Source organism: Gadus chalcogrammus, chromosome 12 (assembly GCF_026213295.1).
Source record: "Gadus chalcogrammus isolate NIFS_2021 chromosome 12, NIFS_Gcha_1.0, whole genome shotgun sequence".
Taxonomy (NCBI): Eukaryota; Metazoa; Chordata; class Actinopteri; order Gadiformes; family Gadidae; genus Gadus; species Gadus chalcogrammus.
Window position 1 is genome coordinate 12,738,156 of NC_079423.1, and position 20,309 is coordinate 12,758,464.

Below are 20,309 nucleotides of genomic sequence, written 5' to 3' on the forward strand. Positions count from 1 at the left end.
AATGATTTTTAAACCCAACTGAACCAAGTCATTTGCTGCTTCCAATAAGGTATAATAAACTGTCCTTATCAAGAAGCATCATCCGTAAACCCACTGTCCCTTTAATATAATTACTTAAATTCTCATCTTTGGTCCCCCCCCCCGACCCACCTACCTAGCCCCCACCCACCTATCTAGCCCCCACCCACCTACCTAGCCCCCACCCCCTAGCAATCCTCCCACTCAGCCAAGCCATCTTTCTGCATGCATCATGTCTCACTCTCTCACTCCCTCCGTCTACGTTCCTCCTGGCAGCATCGCCGCCGCCGCCACACACCAGAGGAAGAACTGAAACCTAACAGCGGCTCAGTGTGCGGCTCTTTCTCCCCTTTTCTCTCTCTGTCTCTCTCACTCTTTCTCTCTCTCTCTCACAGTCCACGCACTTTAGGACATATGCAGAAAACGCCTACTTCCTTCCTACTTCTTTAAACTGGGAAAGGTAAAGAAAAGCTAAACACTCTTGAGATTGTTGTGTCATGAATGTGAAGTTTCCGGTTTGCGCATACTGATGTGTGATGTTTTCAATGCATTCCTTCAGTGAGTTTTTGTCACCACCAGAAAGAAGGATAAGACATTGGTCATGTGTATACAGAGAAAGGGGACCCTGTTATGTATAATTTAGTTATGCAAATGGTTGCACTAAGACTACAGTTATTGCTTAAACGGTCTAGATTTGTCCAAACAGAAGCTATGCAACATAAACTATATATGTTATAGGGAGGTAATGGAATTCTGCCAAACACATGCTGGTGTCATTGTAGTGTTTGGTACGTTGACCCTGACAGTATCAATGGTCTTAGATCCAAAAGCTTGTTTGAAAGACTGTTTGTATTTTGGTTCCAGCTAGGAGGGTGTGCTATGTGTTTGAACCTGCGGTGCGCCAAAATGTCACGGCAAATTAATTGTAGGCTTATGTTAATGAATAAATGATAAACTGGTATTAGTGATTCAGCTGTGAGGGCAGACATTTAAAAGGGTGGAATTAGCACACTTGAAAGTTATGGCTCTAACATAAGTAGCAACAGAAGATATACTCATCAATATTAAGCAATATAAAAAAATATTTCTTCCTTCTTACATTCCATATTTGAACAGCCACAAAACCACAAAAAAACAAAAAAAGTTCACATATTATGGGTCTCATCATGTAGATCTTTGTGGTTTCCTGTATCCTTGATTCAGGCAATTTGTTGAGATTCCCCGCGGCTGATTCTCACTTCTCATCAGAACAGTATGTTCTGCATGACCTTCCCAAAAGGCGAAATATCAATCGACTCATGATGCAATTTTGATTGTAAAATGTACATCTAGGTTTTCAGCATTTTTGTAATAAAAAGACAAATAGCCCTCACCCAATTGTTACATATTTTATTAAATTTACATTAATTGCACTATCCAAAGCGACTTAAATGTATACATTTATGATTCACTATCAACATAAATCCATTAAGATACTTTTTTTTTTACATGATTTACTTCATGCCACCTCATTGTAATTATTCTGCGTTTGTCCCGGCCCGTTAGATATATATTTCAGAGAACTACAAAACCAGATAAACTAAGGTGCCATAATCCAATTGTTATTCTCAATAAGGAATTATGAAAAAATAGCCATGTTTATGTTAGTAGAGACTGTATTTATTACAGTATTGAGAAGTCAGAGAATCCTTAAATCAGTGTAACGCCTCTCCAGAGTGTGACTGGAACACAACATAGGAGGTGCTATCACAGAGAAGATGAGGGTACTAGAGCAAGCGGCCACTCTCGAAGTCTCTCATAGGCCAACAATAGTACTGAGATTAGGACTAGAGTTCTGTTGTTGCAGGATGCAAACTTTTGATTGGAGAGATCCTGGGTTTGAGTGCTTTTGTAATTTCCTTGTGACCTATTTTCCCACGAGTAACCTTTTTCTTGCACATAATCTCCCACAGTTATTACAGAGTGAGTTCCAGTGTGAGTGTTGTGTTTTATTAAATGTGATAGGATTCCTTTGACAAACCGGAATTGTGTGACATTGCTCAACCATTAGTGTCAACAATGCTATTGTTGTACATTTTCTGATGTGAAATACATCGCAGCAGTGGTTATCAGCAGATAAGTAATAGCACAAACAAACACTTTCTCAAGGACCCATTCAGAGCAGGCTGTACCAGGGACCGAAAGAAAAACTCCTAAACCATTAACATCTACATGTATTTCTCTGACGATAGAAAGAGAGACAGAATAGGGAGAGTGAGGCCGGACAAGAAGCGCATATTTTATGTCACTTTAGCACTCTTCAAGAGGGTCCTTTTTTTTCAATGATCCATTATGCATAGCAGCCCTGGTCTCCCCGCCATTTCTCCTACCTTCTTGACGTCAGTTGCCATTTATGAGGGTTGCCCCGGCAACGGCCAGCCTCCCCTGGAGATATGTCTGGTGGATAAGGCGGCCCTGATAAAGCCTTTTAAGGTCCTCGCGACCCTGCATCTTTTAATTGCCTTTGATGCAAAAGTAGTATTACATGGAGGTTGTGTGGGGAGGGGGGGTGGAGAGGGAGGCGTTGTCCACAAGATGGCGTAAAAATTGGGAACGTGGGGGGTCGACTTTGCACAGGGAAGCTGATAAAATGATGGTGGCGCCTCGTTTGCAGAATCATAACTTTAATGTAATAGAATGAAGTATTATTAAATAGGACGACAGAGACGTCCCATAACAGTGCCCACATGGTAGCTGTCAGAAGATAGGCCTGGTCAAGAGCTATTTAAATATTTTTTCAGGAAAAGCAGCAAATGACATCACTATGATTTATATGAATAAAAGGTGTTTGCTTTAATTTCATGACGTGGAAAACCTACAGAAGCAGAGAAAACTGAGCTACACGGCAACATCATTTACCACATGTGCTGTGATGTTCATTATTTCTGAGCGTTGCCATACTGATGTGTTAGTATATAGAGTTTGTACGCATGCATGCTAAAACATATCTGTGTAACCGACAGATACTATCAACAGATACCTGCTCTAAAACCCTGACATGCTATTTATAGCACTAGCAGCGTGTGTGTTTTTTCAACCACCAGGCTATTGATGTTCTATTTTTACTGTGTTAATTTGCTCCCTCCCTCACTCTTTGGTTGCCAAGCGATGGGCTAAGGGACCTGATTGGCCAAGTATGTGCTCTTGGACACCTTTACCACAATGCTGCTTTGCTGGCTGCTGAATCCACTGTCTGTCGGTTCACTAGTTGTACAGAGGGAAGACTGTATGTAACATCTACTTCTATCCTATTCCAAAAAAAATGCTGCCTTTCTACCATAGGTTTGAGTTTATTTGGGCAGTCTGAAAGGAAATCTGGAGAACTGGTAGCCTTTGTCTACAGGTGTAGGCATGAGCGGTGTGGCGTGAGCTATATACAGCCATAGTTGCATGGTATAATACTTCACTTCAACTAGAGGTGAACATATAGTATTAATTTAGAATTGGACTGTTGATTATGTGGTTAAAACATCCCAAACGGACCGTTTTCCAGTAGACAGAAATCAATATCAAGGTGGGATTGGATATCAACGCGGAAAAACAAACCATGAAACATTGCTCTCTGTAATCAGCCTAATCCTAATCCTCATGATACATTTAGACGGAATGAGATTACAGAGATTAACCTACTGCTGTGTGTGAATTTAATTATCCCTAATCTGACCCCATGCCATTTGAAAGAGACACGGGGTCTGAATAACTTTCATCTTTCATTGATTATGGCTCATGCAGAGATATGGAGAAGCTAATCCCTCTGCCTTTCATAGGCCAGCATTAAACATTTAGTCTGTCATAATGGATAATAGGCCAACTAGATTTAATACTGGGTATCCAACCTATATTTTGTAATATGTGTTGAAATGACACTCAAGTGTTTTAGGGTACTTGTTAGTAAAAATAGATGACAAATTGGAGTCAGTGTAATATCTTTGAGGGGGGGGGGGTAAAAACACAAGATAAAAAGGGGTCGATTTTATAAACATTTATAAGCCTGTTACACCACACATATCACTCCTATAGGATAATCACTCCTTTAAGATAAGCCTAAATAATGCGTGCGAAATGTGAGGGAAAATGCATTTTACATTTATTATAAACAATTGAGTTTTAAGTGTTAAAAAACACGGGTGAAGATTATTCAAATTTCTACTACATGGGGAATTCCAGGGGGATACATAGATTCTCCGTTTGTTTCCTGTATCCCATTCTGTTCCTTTTCTCTCTGTTGAGGGGGCTGCCAGGCAATACCACTTTCGCTTAGGTGACACGACCAAATTTGTCAAAGTTGATTCTGCTACGAAACACAAATAAAATCCAAAATTGAAGTGATTGAAACAGAATTAGTTTCTTTCGTCTTAAATGGCATAGTCATATGAAAAAACGCATTAAGATTAAGATAAAACTCGAAGCATTTTTCCTCAGCGCACCCCTTCATCGTAGGCTGTTGCCATGTTCCCATTTTCATGGGTGTGGTGATTAGATTGCTTGGTGAAATTGTTTTCTGGTCAATTCTTCCTTGACTTGTGTGAGCGACAGATCAAGGTCTGTTTTTGCGCTAGATATTACAGCTATCGCTATATCTCGTATTAAAAACTGCGCCATTATGAACATCTGAGAAGCGGTTCGATAAAGGGATCGGAACGACGGAGCGCGTGAGCGTGATTCAGGTAAGAAGTGAGCTCGAGCGGGCTGTAGCGGTCGGGACATTTCGGGGCTTTATTTCCTGCTTATCAAATGCTAACGTTGTGTTCCTTACGCTGTGGCTAGAGAACGAAGAATATCAGTCTCCGAATAATTCGTCACCTTTTTTACAAGGTGGATTATCCCAACTGCTGTGTTAGACGCCACCGTCCTGTTTTCTTAGCTCGTCTTCCACTGTTGTAAATTAAAACGTTTACGCAGAGCGGCCTTGTGAAGACTTGACTGTCAAATACCTTCCTAGAGCCAACATTATCGTAACTATTGTCGAGGTCAAGTATCGTTTATGTTTAATTGTATTGAGGAAACCATTATATGTTGTAAGTATTTAGTTACAATAGCATTATTGTTGCATTTCGTTATACGCTACATTCCGCCTTCCTATTTTAGCGGTAACTGGGTTGGCGTTTTCTGTAACGCCCATTGATTGAGACATTTTTTTCCCTATCATTTTTTTTTTAACCCGGGTTATGTCCAATTATTTGCCAAACTTATACGAACGATCATTTCCTGAATGTGCTCTAACTGATACGGCTGTGCATTGCGTCGGGAGTGCAAGACCTTAACGCTATGTAACGTTCACAATTCAGGAAAGTTGTCCTGAAACCACCTGTGGCTTTGCATCCAACAGAAAGGCCTAACATTTAATTATAACTACGTTACATTACAAATGACCGTCTATACTATTAGGTAAGATACGTGATATAACCGAATAACATGAATAGCACTGTAAATAACGCAATCGCCATTCACTGTATTACTGGTTTAGCTGACAGCCCTTACTTACCGTAATGGCAATTACTCAAGCTCTCTTTTGGCATTGGAAGAATTTTACGAATGTTGGATGGGTGCCATGGGTAAAAAGCCATCACCTATCATGTGTTGTTAGGTAGCACTACACCTACCACTATATATTTCTCCCCATTCCATGGATGTTTGGAGTATTCTGGCCCTACCTGGACGTGTCGACACCTGGGAGAACCACCCATGCACGGCATGCTTGCCCAGATGAGAGGAAGTCACTTTCCTCTCATCTGATAAGGAGTCGTGACTACAGCAAACAATCAACTTAACTTGGTCCATAGCATATTGCAATCTCTGGACCCCCGCCCCCCCCCACACACACAGACACACGAACACAAATCAGCTCCCCAAATATCAGACCCACATTCAGAATTCTTAGATTATGCATTGTACACCACCATCAGTGATCAATCGTTAAAATGAATGATCTTTTTTAACTGTTTTATTTAAATTAACATTGGTCAGCCACGTTAAGCTCTGTTGATGGATACACCATAGACAGGGTTTACATTCTGATACACCACTCAGGCTATATGTTAGGAGTTGGGTTCAGTTGACAAAAGCATGATTCCAGCCAAATTAAAGGGTATGCATTATGCAAATACATTTCACAAGGAATTGTCTGTTCTTCTGCTCCTATCTCCGGATTATTTCATTCTTTTTTTTTTTATTATGATTTCTAAATTGAATGGACTGAGTACAGTTACTAATAATATTGACTGAGTGAGTGTATAAATGTTTTTGAGGTTGTTATATCCTGGAACATTTTATTTCTAAGCAAGCCTGTTCGTTGTCAGCCCAAGTCTTGCTTCATGTGTGTTCATGCAATTATACATTACACATTATGTATACCCTGCAACATGGACCCATTTATAAGCCATTTGCAAGCGACAGCACGTGAATGGGACTAGTTAGTGTTTTATTTGCAAATGTGCAGTATAGCTTGGTGTACATTGAAATCGTTAGGACATGGGTATGGACTACTCTGTCCTACAGCAAACACACAGAAGTAAAATATATTTAATCTGTGTGAATTCAGAGTATCAACATTGTCAATAAATCAGGAGAAGGGTTTAAAATGGCAACAATGCAAATCAGAATCACACTATGCATTTGAGAGTTTGGGGATTCAAAAAAACAAAATAGATAAGCCCCAGAGCCGATTACATATACAAAGTTACGTTGGCTGCCTGGTGAAATGTCATTGGAAGCAGAGCGGCGGAGCCACCACGGTCAGGCTTGGTTCCATGGCGGCATGCCTGGTGCCAAGCAGAGCTAGCTACTGTAGCCGGATAGCACACACTGGACAATGGGAAGCTCCCATCACACACAGCTCCGCCTTTGTCACCCCTGTCCCTGTGCCATGCCTTCAGCCTCCATGGCTCTGGCTGGATGGTTGGGACCATGGCTGGGTGGTTGGATCGGAGGCTGGCTACCTCAGTTGCTGTTTCTGTTCAGCTAGAGAGCAGGAATAGCACCCACGCACCCACACAGATGTACATTGCCCCTTATGTGAGTGCCTCGGTTGTACCCTCTTGCTTTAAGGGTGAGAAAATTAGCAAATGTCCGTCTGTCGAAATTCGTAGTTCTTTAGTCACCTTTTGAAAAGGCTCACATGTTAACGTCAATCTTGATCAACCCACAATCTTTTTTTTTTTTTCTCTCCCGTCGTCTTTAATGTTTGTACAATCCGCATTTCATCACACAAGCCCTCGGGCCGAGTATTGATCGCTCGTATCTAACCAAAGAAAAAGGGGGGGGGGGCCATGGCAGGTTTGTTTCACTGGCGCACGCCGGTCGGTCGGCCCCCCGCCGTGGGACGCAGCCGTACCGTAGGCCCGGCGGCCGGGCTCCCGGCGGCCCGCTAACGTCACGGTGCTGCTGATGCAGTCCCCTCAGAAGGGCTTGCGTCATTCCGGGGGGGTGGGTGTGGGGCGAGGGGGTGATGATGTCACCAAGGCAGCCTAAGCGGGCGTTGCAACGCTCGTTACGACGCAAGTCCACCTTGGCCTTGATGACATATCAGGGCGGTAGAGAGCATCCTCGCTCCACTTATCGTTATACATTACATGTATGCCTCGTGTGAAGCATTTCGTTTTTGGCTTCCTTAACATGGAGGTTGGCTCTGAAGGAATAGTACTTGATTGAGGAGGTGATTGCAGTGTTTTTTCTTTGCTGATGGAATTTTATCTCACATATTTGTTGTCAGTACTTCCAATGGTAGTGCTGGTTATAATGGGAGCCCCATGGTACAGGTTATAGTGTTTGAATAAACAAAGCTTCCAAATGTTCCCCGTTACGATTTAGTGTGGAGACGGAGTTCACTGAACCTATTCTGTTGAATTATTGAAAGCGAAACTGAAAAAGGAATCTATACCGGTTGGACTTTCTGGACAGCTGGCGACAAAACAGCCTAGATTATGAGCGAGGGGGGGGGGGGGGGGGGGGGGAGGGTGGTGACGACGACAGTCCAAACCTTTCCGAGGAGTGTGTAAGTGCGCCGTGACCCACATTCTGGCGACATGCACATTGCACACATGACCAAACTTCAATGTACACGGTTGATCTGAAACAGTGCTCAATTACACACAAACACATTCACATTTGACGTCAAGGCTCTCGACAAATAAAAAAAACAATTCATGGCACATTGTTTGAGACTAATCGCAGAGTCAACACGCGCCCGGCACCAACGGATATGCGATTCTATCGCCTTATACAGTAAGTGTGTATTGGCGCTGGTGGGAGGTCCAGCGTCCTGCGCCGGGGCTAACGACACAATGCAGTAACACAAGCGGAGGATTGAGCAGGGAAAGGTCAGGCCTGGGCTCAGATGGCCTTCTGAACTCCACCGGGGGTGTTTGAAGAGCCATGCCACCCTCTGCGATTCCCTGGCCGGTCCCAGGGTAGACAGACCCCAAATACACATGCACACACATGACCGCACAGTATACACATTGACACGCGCGCATTGAGTCACATACGCATTCACACATTGCACACACACACACACCTGCATTTATACACAGAGCATGGTGTTTTTCTCCTTTGTCCACACCCATAGCCACCCCAGCCCAAAGATACCTGTTTGTAATGGAAGGAATCCATGAAAATAACATGTCGCCAATCTTTCTCTCTCTCGCTCACTCCCTCTCTTTCTCCCCCCCGCCCCCCCCTCTCTATTTCACAATATCTGTATTTCACTGTTTGTAATGCTTTTCTTTTTTTCCTCTTGTTTTTTCTCACAGGTGTCAGCTGGCATAAGTGCGCGCTGGTTGTGAGAAAAGTTTGCGAGAGTGTGTGTGTGCGCATGTGTGTGTATGAGTGTGTTCTTTTTCTTCCTGAGCCAAGCCAGAATTCCCTAGCAGAGTGACGCCCGAACACATCACTGAGGCAACATGAGCGAGCTGGAACAGTTACGGCAGGAAGCCGAGCAACTACGCAATCAGATCCGGGTATGTCTCTCTCTCTCTCTCTCGCTCTCGCTCTCGCTCTCGCTCTCGCTCTCGCTCTCTCTCGCTCTCTGATTGTGTGGTGTAATAGTGCCTCAGTATTCTGTGTGGGTTTGTGGTGTAGCATTCATGCATGCTCTCACCGATTCACAATCGCATACATTTAGATCTGAAGTCGTATTCGATTTTACATTCTTTAGGCACTACACAATTATGTTAGAGTTATAGAGAAAGCTTTATTTTATTATATATTTTTTATTAACATTTACATTTGTTTACAGTTAAGACATACATACATCTTCATGTTTGCGAAGATGGAAGACCAACTTTTCAAAATAGGACTCGTAAGCTACCATGGGCTAATACACCTTGGCCTTCTCTGACAAATTGGATTTTCAATCACCCTGCTCCACATATTAATCAGTTAATGACATGGATCGAATTATAGTCATGCCACGCTCCCAAAGACCTTCTTGTTCTTAAAGGTTTCTTAGTAATCGCTTTTCTGAGAAGTTGACTGAGTGATTGAGTGAGTGACTTTAATTTTGACTGTACTTTCAGTTTTACCATTGAATGTGTTGTAAATTAAGCAATGTGAATGTATTCTCTTCACCGGATGTGAAGAGAATACATTGTTACTAAAGCCTTACAGTGGGGGGGTACGTCTTCATCAGTTACTGTTGACTGAAACTACATATTTTGCTGTTGCAGGATGCAAGGAAAGCCTGCAGTGACTCTACCTTGTCACAGGTAAGGCACTGGTGTTGTGTTTTTTTTCCAAATTAATTCCAGACCCCCACCTCCAAAGGAGTTTGTCGCCCGTTATATTCAAGAAAAGGGGATACTGGAGTGTACAGTGATTGTTTTTAAGATTGGAACAAGACAAGTTTTGTTTTCATGTTCTAGTCAAAGAATATCTTTCAAAAGGTGAGGATTTAGACCTCACGTTTCAAAAGGATAGCTTGTATCAACCTTGGATCGGTCCAGAATTAAGCACACTCGCTTCAGCCAGCTGTCGAGAGCCCATTGCTCGGGGCAAGTGTTGTCTGTCCCGTGAATGTCAACCGATAGAGCTCCTCGACTTCTAGCATTGACAGGCTCACACATGCACACAGGGTCTAGACACGGCTCTCCATAAGTCTATGGAGAGTGATGCCACGAAAATAAATCGATACACAAAACCGACTTGAGCTGGGAGTGTTGAGTTACAAAACGTTTTTCTATTAGCTTGAATGCAATACATTTAGGCTGTGAAGATTAAAATGTGTTACCGACTTGTGGAACAACGCAGTATAGAGGGAGGTTCAGGGCATGCAGCTCTGCAACATCCTAGTGTTAACCCCTCAACCCTAGTGTGTGTGTGTGTGTGTGTGTGTGTGTGTGTGTGTGTGTGTGTGTGTGTGTGTGTGTGTGTGTGTGTGTGTGTGTGTGTGTGTGTGTGTGTGTGTGTGTGTGTGTGTGTGTGTGTGTGTGTGTGCAACCCACAGTCTGACGCGGCTTCCTGTGTTTTTGGCAGATCACAGCTGGTCTAGACTCGGTGGGCCGGATACAGATGAGGACCCGTCGAACGCTCAGGGGCCACCTGGCTAAGATCTATGCAATGCACTGGGGAAGCGACTCCAGGTAGGAGCCCCCCTCCCTCACCCCCACACACACACACCCACCATAGTGACGAATGGTAATGTTCACCGCTAATGCTAACCACTCGGATAGATTACGGTATATAAAAATCAGGAGATCAGGCCATTGTGTTACACTGGGGGAGGTATTGACTGTAGGTATGATGGCAGAGCCTCCATCACCACCAGCGTACTATAGTAGTCCGTTAAATTACCTGTCTGACCTTAGAAGACATTCCCCAGTATAGGTAGTGGTGTCGGGGAGGTACAACAAGAATGTACAGCTATTACCTATCGGGCACAGAAAAAGTATTTTTTTAATGTCCATATCTACCACATTGAAGGAAAGCGAGATCCACAGCGAAGTGCTTTGCTTGCGTGACATTAACATCCACATCTTCAGTGTGATGCTATTGTGAGCCACAATATGAGACTAAACAATGAACAGGATTGTACTTCTACTAAATGCCAAGGACTATACTCTGGACGATGCGGATAATTGTGCGCTCACTACAGTGGGACAACAGCTAACATTATGGAGTTGTGCGTGCAGGTGTATTTGACGTGGTCATTTCTCTGTGTAATCTATTGTTTCTATCACTATGTATCTCTCTGTCCACCTGTCTCTATCTGTCTGTCTCCCGATGCAATTCGCTTGGGAAAAGTGACGGAAGCCCCAGGTGTGGGGCCTTTTGCGCTACTACTATTGTTACCCTACTAATATGACTAATACCACCTTTTAGGACTAGTACTTCTGCCACTCCCACTACTATTTCTGTCACTGGCACTAATACAACCCCCCCCCCCCCCTTCCCTCCTCTCCAAAACACACCAAACAACCCAAGTCCTGATGTTTGCACTAAAGACAATGGCGGTCACCCTAGTTTGTGGGGTCTTCTCCTGAAAGATGCAGTTTGTAAGATTGACGTCCACCTTGGAATGTTCTGAAATTTATTCTCCCTCTTTCTACCTTGAAGACGGAGGTTGTCTTTTAAAGTGTGGTGAATCATTTGGACCATTATGTGGTTCATTTCCGCTCAAAAATCCCTGGAGCCTAAACCAATGGCCCCTCGGGTGGACTGGTGTCCTGAGTAATTACAAACTGCTTCTTCTGCTGAGGATGTTCCCAGCAAGCACTGAGAATTGATAAAAAATGTCATATTTTCTATCAACGTGTCCATCATGGGAGGTTAAGTAAAGCATGCAGTGCACTAGACAACGGCTGCACAATCTCTAGTCTGCACCAAAGAACAGGATTATTTCAGTTTGATTGTGAATCTTAGATCCTTCAAAAAGAATGAGCTAATGCTTCTAGTTGTAAAGACCAAGGTTGTGGGAAAGGGAGTCCTTCAGAGGTTTAATTGCTGATTAATGATACAGCATTTCAGCGATTATGCATAGGTTAATTAGGCATCCTTGATCTGTCATCAAAAGTGTGTGTGTGTGTGTGTGTGTGTGTGTGTGTGTGTGTGTGTGTGTGTGTGTGTGTGTGTGTGTGTGTGTGTGTGTGTGTGTGTGTGTGTGTGTGTGTGTGTGTGTGTGTGCGCGCATGTGTGTGCGTACGTGCCAGGGCCGGCCCACAGGAGGCCCCTAAACAGCCTGTGTTTATTTTGTATACAGCGGTTGACATTTGAGCAAAGGAGACGCTCCCCTCTCTCTCTCTTAGCTCTCTGGCTGCTGCAGATGGACGCGGAGCGCTGTAAGACTCACTTCCTGTCCCCGGGGACATGGAAACACGCAAGCCATCGGAGGAGAGGGGAGGGAGGGGGGAGGCAGGAAGAGAGAGACAGACAGACAGAGAGAGAGAGAGAGAGAGAGAGTAGAACAAAGGATAAAGGAGTTGCTAAATCGAATATCTTCTGCTACTGTCCTGCCCTGTGTGGCTTTGCAGTCCCGGAGCACGCACACACACACAGTGTCACACCCACACCTCCGTCACCGCCTTTTTAAACATAGCCTTGTTAAACATACCCCCCTTTCCCGGGCCTCCCTGTTTCTCTTCTGGCCGTCTTTATTTCCGTTCCCATTTTCTATTATAAGTCTTAGTTCCTGTTGTTGTTGTTGTTGTTGTTTCTCTGCTCTCTTCTCTACCCCTTTTTATTGTTGCGCGCTACACTGCTGTTTATTTCATCCGTTTCCTGCCCCTTCCTCTCGGTTGGCTTCCTCGCCCCACCCTGCCTACCCCTCCCCCTCCCCCCTCCCCCCTCCCCCCTACCCCCTCCCCCCCCCCCTCCCCGACCCCCTTTGGACTGCAGAGAGCTCGTCGCATAACCAGGCCTGATGAATATTGCATGGGTTGGCACATTCAAAGTGGGAGCTCCCCTGGATGCCTGTGGCACGAAAAGGCGTCCCCGCCAGGAGAGGAAGTGAGAGTCAAAGGCGGGAGGAAGGGGGGGAGGATTAGGGAGGGAAGGAGGCGAGAAAATAGAAAAAAATAGCGCTATAGTTCCCGTCCCATGATAGAAAAAAAGCAAACGATGATATGGTTTTAGGCACCCGAACACTCCACTTGTTCACTGAGCGGTTTTCCCGGCACCTGCCTCCCATTGCTTCCCTTTGTGCCGTAGATGCATGTGGTCATGGATTATTCTGCCTGTGAGTGCTCTGCCACTGCCTCCCGAAATGTTCTAAATAATAAATAATAGGCCGTCTTCTTTTTTTGTATTCTATCTAGGTTACTGGTAAGTGCATCCCAGGATGGAAAGCTCATCATTTGGGACAGCTACACAACAAACAAGGTGAGAGCCCAGACTTGTATTCAGGAGATCACTGTTGACTTAAATAGTAATATACCTATGAGTTCATGGAGGGCAAACCCCCTCTCTGTGGCAGAAGGTGGGGTTATCAAACCCTGGGTTTAATCCCTCGTTTGTGTTGTATCGTACGAACTGCGGTTCCATGGCTTATGTATCATGGCCCACAGGGTTTGGAAGGGAATTGTTGTCTGCGTAACCAGAATCAGCAAATACATCATCTCAACTTGAAGGGCAATCAGAACTAGTGACGCACTATGTTATCAAAAAGCCCCTGCCCACCCATGACTCCCCAATACGCCTCTTACTTTACCTTTTGTCATTTAGCAAATGCTTTCATCCAAAGCCAGGCTGACCACAATCAAAGCATACAGTCAAAGCTGGAGCGAGTTCAAAACTCTCTTTATCTCTCTCTCCCCCTCTCCCTCCCTCTCTCGCTCTCTCACTTGCTCTTTTTCCCTTTCTGTCTGTCTGTCTGTCTCTCTCTCTTTCTCTCTGTCTTTCTCTGTGTCTCTCTCTCTTTCTCTCTCTCTCTCTCTCTGTGTCTCTCTGTCTTTCTCTGTCTCTCTGTCTTTCTCTCTCTCTCTCTCTGTCTTTCTCTCTCTCTGTCTCTGTGTCTATCTGTCTCTCTCTGTCTCTCTCCCCCCTCCCCCCCCCCCCCCCCAGATGCACGCCATCCCGCTGCGTTCTTCCTGGGTGATGACGTGCGCCTACGCCCCCTCGGGAAACTATGTTGCGTGCGGAGGGCTGGACAACATCTGCTCCATCTACAGCCTGAAGACCCGGGAGGGCAACGTGCGGGTCACCCGAGAGCTGCCCGGACACACAGGTAGGCGGGGCTTCGCTCAAACTAAAGGTTAGGATTGGTTGGCAGCGTCACAGCCAGCAGTGCTCGCAGATAGCCCGGTACTGACGCTAGGCGTGTGCCATTTTGCCGGCCTACTTTTGGATGATAGCAATCAACGAATGCGGTCGTATCGTTGGGTGGGGGGCATTGTTCGCTCAATCTTCACAGTGAAATAAATAGCCGAGGTATACCTGCGCCCTGTTTATAGAGTGATATCAGAACTGAAGATTTTGTGAAAAGATATCTCTGAATCTTTGTGCACTTCCTGCTTAGCTCTGTTCATCGGCGAGTGACGAGTGAGTCGTAAAACCAGTTGGCCATGTCTTTTCTATGGACCTGACACCTTGAATATCCGTTCTCCATATGCCTTGGCATAATGGCTGTGGTTTGGATTGTGATATTGAAGATAAGGTATTAATTGTTAATCAGAAGGAGACCTTGCTGTTAAATTATTAATATTTTATTTATAATTTAAATGAAACTTTTTTTGAAAATTTTATTCACAGTACTCTGAGTGTATTGCTTGTACTTGAATTAACCCCGCCCACCCCCTCCTCACCCCCCCTGGTGATGGGATGGTATATTGCTGATCTAGAATAACCATGAGTCCAGAGAAGCATGTTTTTTGGCTGAGTTTTAGTATTATTATTTCTAAGAGTTTTCACGAGATGAAATATGTTGTGATTTTGAATGAATATATATCATATTATGTTATTTTACAAATGTTATTTACAAATGATATTGCCTTAATGAATAGCAGTGTTTGATAAAGAGCTTTTCTCTACATTTAAATGTTGGCCTGTGAAGCCCACTGTAACATTAGCATTAAAGGCTATACAAATTAAATTGACCTGACTTGACTGAGGAAGTTCTTTTCTTGACTAAGCAGTTAATTTGGTATTTCTTCACACATGACATGAACTCACTAGCTGGTGTTTGCGTGACACTGTGTCTCCCTGCGTATTTCACACTTCCTTTTAGACTTCCATGCACCTGAATGTGATATATTCCCTTGTTTTTGTACCGGCCGCAGAGCGAGACAAAATGGAAACTGACAGTGTGCACAATAGCACCATCTAGTAGAAGTGGTTGTAATGGCAGAGTGGCAACATCCAATAGCAAGTTGATTCCATATAATTTCGTTTTTGGGACGTAACTATTGTAAAACCTACCGAGAAAACGGTAAAATCCTAATACGTTTCGGGGATTCTTCTTATTTTTTGTGTACCCATTCAAAATTGGTTCTTGACCAGTACAACCGGGGACTCATGTTGGCACCTGGCCAGCGTGGCATGAGCAGTTGTGGCTTACTCTGACAATGCGCTCCCCCCTTTTTCTGCATCTAGGGTACCTGTCCTGCTGCCGTTTCCTGGATGACAACCAGATTGTGACCAGCTCTGGAGACACCACCTGGTGAGTCCACCTCCTGCTCCTCCTCCATCTCCTGCATTCTCTCTCTCCATCTGTCTCTCTGTGTCTCTCTGTCTCTGTCTCTCCGTCTCTCTGTCTCTCTCTCTGTCTCGCTGTCTGTCTCTGTCTCTCTCTCCATCTGTCTCTCTGTGTCTCTCTGTCTCTGTCTCTCCGTCTCTCTGTCTCTCTCTCTGTCTCACTCTCTGTCTCGCTGTCTGTCTCTGTCTCTCTCTCTTTCTGTCTCTTTGTCTCTGTCTCTGTGTCTCTATTTCTTTCGTGCAACACCCCATATCTAGCTGACCCTTGGGCCTTATTTTCCCTCCCATGTCTTGTGCAGTGCATTGTGGGACATCGAGACGGGCCAGCAGGCGACCGTCTTCACGGGCCACACGGGGGACGTGATGAGCCTGTCCCTGAGCCCCGACTTCAGGACCTTCGTGTCGGGGGCGTGCGACGCGTCCTCCAAGCTGTGGGACGTCCGGGACGGCATGTGCAGGCAGTCCTTCACCGGCCACGTGTCCGACATCAACGCCGTCTGCGTGAGTCAGCCCAGAGTTCAGGGGGGGTTTAAGGGCCGGCGGAAGATAGCCATGGTGTTGCGATGGTACGCTTCACCTCATTGGACGCCTTCATCCAAAGAGTCTGGCTAACAATGAGCAAAGCACCCAATCAACACTGGAGTTACAGAAATCAGTTTTTAAAAAGAGAGTAAAGAGAAACTGAATTGGACCATAAAATGGTCGGATTTTATGCAAGCATGTGGTAGTTAATCAGGTTATCCAAAGGAAAAGAGTACTCATGGACATTTGAGAGGTGATATATATATATATGGTCCAGGGTGTTTAATATCTAAACGTGATACTTTGCATTCAAGTTCCAAAAGCCCAGTAGTGCCTTTTACTGATCTGATCTGATTGGTCCTCCTCCTCCCTATCCCCCTCCCTCTCCCCATAGTTCTTCCCCAACGGGAACGCCTTCTGCACGGGCTCGGACGACGCCACCTGCCGGCTGTTTGACCTGCGCGCCGACCAGGAGCTGATGATGTACAGCCACGACAACATCATCTGCGGCATCACCTCCGTGGCCTTCTCCAAGAGCGGCCGCCTGCTGCTCGCCGGCTACGACGACTTCAACTGCAACGTGTGGGACACGCTGAAGGCGGAGCGCGCAGGTCGGTGGACGTCTCCGTGCGTCTCTGTGTGTGTCTCTGTGTGGGTCGCTGTCTCTGTGGCTCTGTCTCTGTGTGTGTCTCTTTCTCTGTCTGTGGGTCTCTGTGTGGGTCTCTGTGACTCTGTCTCTCTGTGTGTGTCTCTTTCTCTCTGTCTCTTTCTCTGTCTGTGGGTCTCTGTGACTCTGTCTCTCTGTGTGTGTCTCTTTCTCTCTGTCTCTTTCTCTGTATGTGGGTCTCTGTGACTCTGTCTCTGTGTGTGTCTCTTTCTCTGTGTGTTTCTGTGTGGGTCGCTGTCTCTGTGTCGATGTCTCTGTGTGGGTCGCTGTCTCTGTGTGTGTCTCTTTCTCTCTGTCTCTTTCTCTCTCTGTGCCTGTCTGTCTGTGTGTCTGTGTGAAAATCAGGTTTAGGGTGAGTTATCCTAGTATGTAGGTCAGGCATTCTGTTGGTTTAGTAGTAGGAGTGGGGGGGAGAGAGGAGGGAGTCAACAGCCTCACTGATGTTTTTTAAGGTATCCTATTGGTTTGGTTGAGTGAATTTTTGCTAATTTCTCTGGGATTGGAAGCCAATCTACAATCTTAGTGTGCATGTCCAATCCAAAGGACTGTATCAAAGGCTTAATAAACAATACAAACGGGAGAATCTCGGCACAGTCGATTCTCTCGATTATTCAGATTTTTTTGGGGGGCGTTTGTAATGACAACCCCTACGTAGCTCCGTTGATCTGCATCACCGTTAAAGTGTGTGTGTGTGTGTGTGTGTGTGTGTGTGTGTGTGTGTGTGTGTGTGTGGGTGTGTGGTGTGTGTGTGTGTGTGTGTGTGTGTGTGTGTGTGTGTGTGTGTGTGTGTGTGTGTGTCCCAGGTGTGTTGGCCGGACACGACAACAGGGTGAGCTGTTTAGGTGTGACCGACGACGGCATGGCGGTGGCCACCGGCTCCTGGGACAGTTTCCTCCGAATCTGGAACTGAGACCGGAAAACAAAGAAGAAAACACACATCCATTCTCTCTTCCTCGCCTGTAAATCGCTCCATCCCGACCCCCCCACCCCCCCCCCCCCCCCCCCCCCACCACCCTTTCCCCCCCCCCCACCACCCCTGCCCTGTCCTCGCACCCCCTCCCCCCCCACCCACACCCCTCAGAGGTGAACACTGTGTGAAGTCTAGTTGTCCCACTTAAACCCCCCCCCCTCCACCCTCCACCCTCTGAAGCACCCCTCTCAGCCTGTGCGCTCCTGCCCACAAACTCTTTCCACCTTTTCCAATTGACTTCTCTTTGTGTGTTTTTTTCTTTTTTTAAACCACACTTAAAAACACCCTCCCAATTTCAGTAGTGGCCCAGCGAGCGAGAGAGAGAGAGAGAGAGAGAGAGAGAGAGAGAGAGAGAGAGAGGAGAGAGAGAGAGAGAGGAGGGTGAAACGTAGAAAAGTAGAAAGGGTTGCAGAAAGATGTGGGGCAAAAAGTGAATGGTTTACGATGAGCTGTGTTACCGTGGTTACCGTCAGACTAGAGGGCAGTGTGTGTGTGTGTGTGCGTCCAATGTAAATATATATATATAAATACAGTATATATATGTATCTCATTATGTGTGTGTATATATGCATCATATATGCACATATAATGTGTATGTATATGATTTTGTAGTTTATTTCCAGCCCTATCAAGTTTTGTTTTGTTTTTTTGTGCGGGAAGGGGAGTCGCTTCACAGTTTTTCTTTTTCAATGTAAATATTATTCCCAGTACCACACCTGATCATACCAAACCTGTCTTTAATGGTGGCTGTGTTTGTTTAACGCCTCTAATGGGGACCAGTCGCTCGGGAGCCTGGTACATTAAAGCACCATGGGTCTATACGAAAAGTATTTCAGAAAGATGTTGTAAATCTGACACTTTGGGACTTTCCGAAAGCGTGTTTTCTCAGAAGAGCGCCTGGCGAGCTATGGCTTAAACAAAGCAGGAACAATTAGAATCCGGTTGTAGAACTTCTTTGAATTTAAGTGTTTTATTTTTGTTATTATTTCCATACACTATTGTGTACATGTTCATGCATGCATGTGTCCGTGTGCGTATGTGTGTGTGTATGTGTGTATGTGTGCGTGTGACGGTAACCGGTACTGGTCCTACACACACACCCCCTTTAACTAAAAAGTATTGTTATGATGGATGATAGCTGTGATTGTAATGCTTTTCTTTTTTTTTATTTACATAACTGACCGACGTTTTAGGACAGGTGTCGGTTTTCCTTTTTCCCGACAGCGTGGAAACGCAACTCTCCAGAGCCAACAGCCGCCGTTTATCTTATGAGTAATCGTTTTCTAGTCGGGTACAACAAAAGTACAACAAAAAGTAGTGAAGCTGGTCGACTTGTAGGCTGCAGTCTGTGGAGTACTCCTGTATTTTAGCAACGGTACTATAATGGCGCTGAATATCGGGCCTCAAATCATAGACACAGGGATTTCCAAATGTTCTAGTGGCCTTTCGGTCACCCACTGCTCAACAGGACTGGGTGACTCCCCGGATTGCTCTAGAAAAAGGGGCGGTACTTGTTGTCCAGGCCCACACACACGGGCCCTTTAAGATACAAGAGCCAATCAGGTCTCACAAGGGTCTGGGTTTCTTCCAACATGTCGACCATAGGAGGGGCAGGGGTGGAAGGGTTGGTAAAAAAAAAAAAATGAAAAAAGCAATGCTGTCTTTTTGCCGCGATGTGTTATGTACTTTTCAATCAGTTTTAACAGCTTTAAGGCAAGAGGTTTATCATTCATGACGATGTCGAAGTTGACTTCTGCTTCTTGTCAGGGCGAGAAAAGAGGGCGGAGATTCAAACTGACAGCAAGGTGGACTTTTGTATTTTCTTTCACGTGAAGGATGGGCAACAAAAAAAACAACCATTTTCCTTGACAACGTCTGAGCCTACACTCGATTCCGAAACCACAATAGTGCTACCACACGTGTGTAAAAAAATGAATTAAAAAAAAACATAACAAAAAAAGAACACTTATTTTGTGATGATCTGTATTTAACATGAAATTATCATTTGTCTTTCAACAAGAACATGCAATGAACAGAAAGGTATTTCTAAGAGGAAAAAAAACACTCGGTAGACCGAAATGGACACCTGATAGCTAGTTATACTTAGACTTTAGTACCAATGTAAAGAATCAAGCACGTGATGTATTTACTGGGACAAGTGGTATCTGATGATTAATTTTTTTTATATGTATATTTTCTCTGCCATTTCATTTTTTGTTCGTTTTTTTTGGTTTCCGTTGAAAGATTTTGGATGTTTTATTTCACAGATTACACAGATGGACATTCATTCGACCTGCCCGTTGGCTATTTCCGGTGCCTGTACTTGCCATGTGTGTGACTGCTGAGGAGAATTTGTGCTTTAGAGATTGGCCCCAAATTGTGTCTCCATTCTGCCTTACGATAGCTCGAAGTGAAAAAAAAGAAATCCCCAAAACCAAACCCCAACGCTTGCATCGAGTACAGCAGAGTGTT

At 44.9% G+C, this 20,309-nt stretch overlaps 1 protein-coding gene across 2 annotated transcripts; it reads left to right on the forward strand.

Moving 5' to 3' along the window:
• The first annotated feature begins 295 nt into the window (after nucleotides 1-295).
• Nucleotides 296-17,846, forward strand: LOC130393164 (guanine nucleotide-binding protein subunit beta-4). 2 transcript variants are annotated; one of them, XM_056603774.1, is made up of 10 exons: nucleotides 296-478; nucleotides 8,808-9,014; nucleotides 9,723-9,761; nucleotides 10,528-10,634; nucleotides 13,305-13,368; nucleotides 14,050-14,212; nucleotides 15,577-15,643; nucleotides 15,978-16,179; nucleotides 16,595-16,811; nucleotides 17,671-17,846. In XM_056603774.1, the coding sequence occupies exons 2-10, from the start codon at nucleotides 8,958-8,960 to the stop codon at nucleotides 17,775-17,777; spliced, it is 1,023 nt and encodes a 340-aa protein (XP_056459749.1). In that variant the 5' UTR covers nucleotides 296-478; nucleotides 8,808-8,957; the 3' UTR covers nucleotides 17,778-17,846. The 2 variants fall into 2 exon arrangements, with proteins under 2 accessions (XP_056459749.1, XP_056459748.1); XM_056603773.1 differs by lacking the exon at nucleotides 296-478 and adding an exon at nucleotides 4,362-4,724.
• The last annotated feature ends 2,463 nt before the right edge of the window (nucleotides 17,847-20,309 follow it).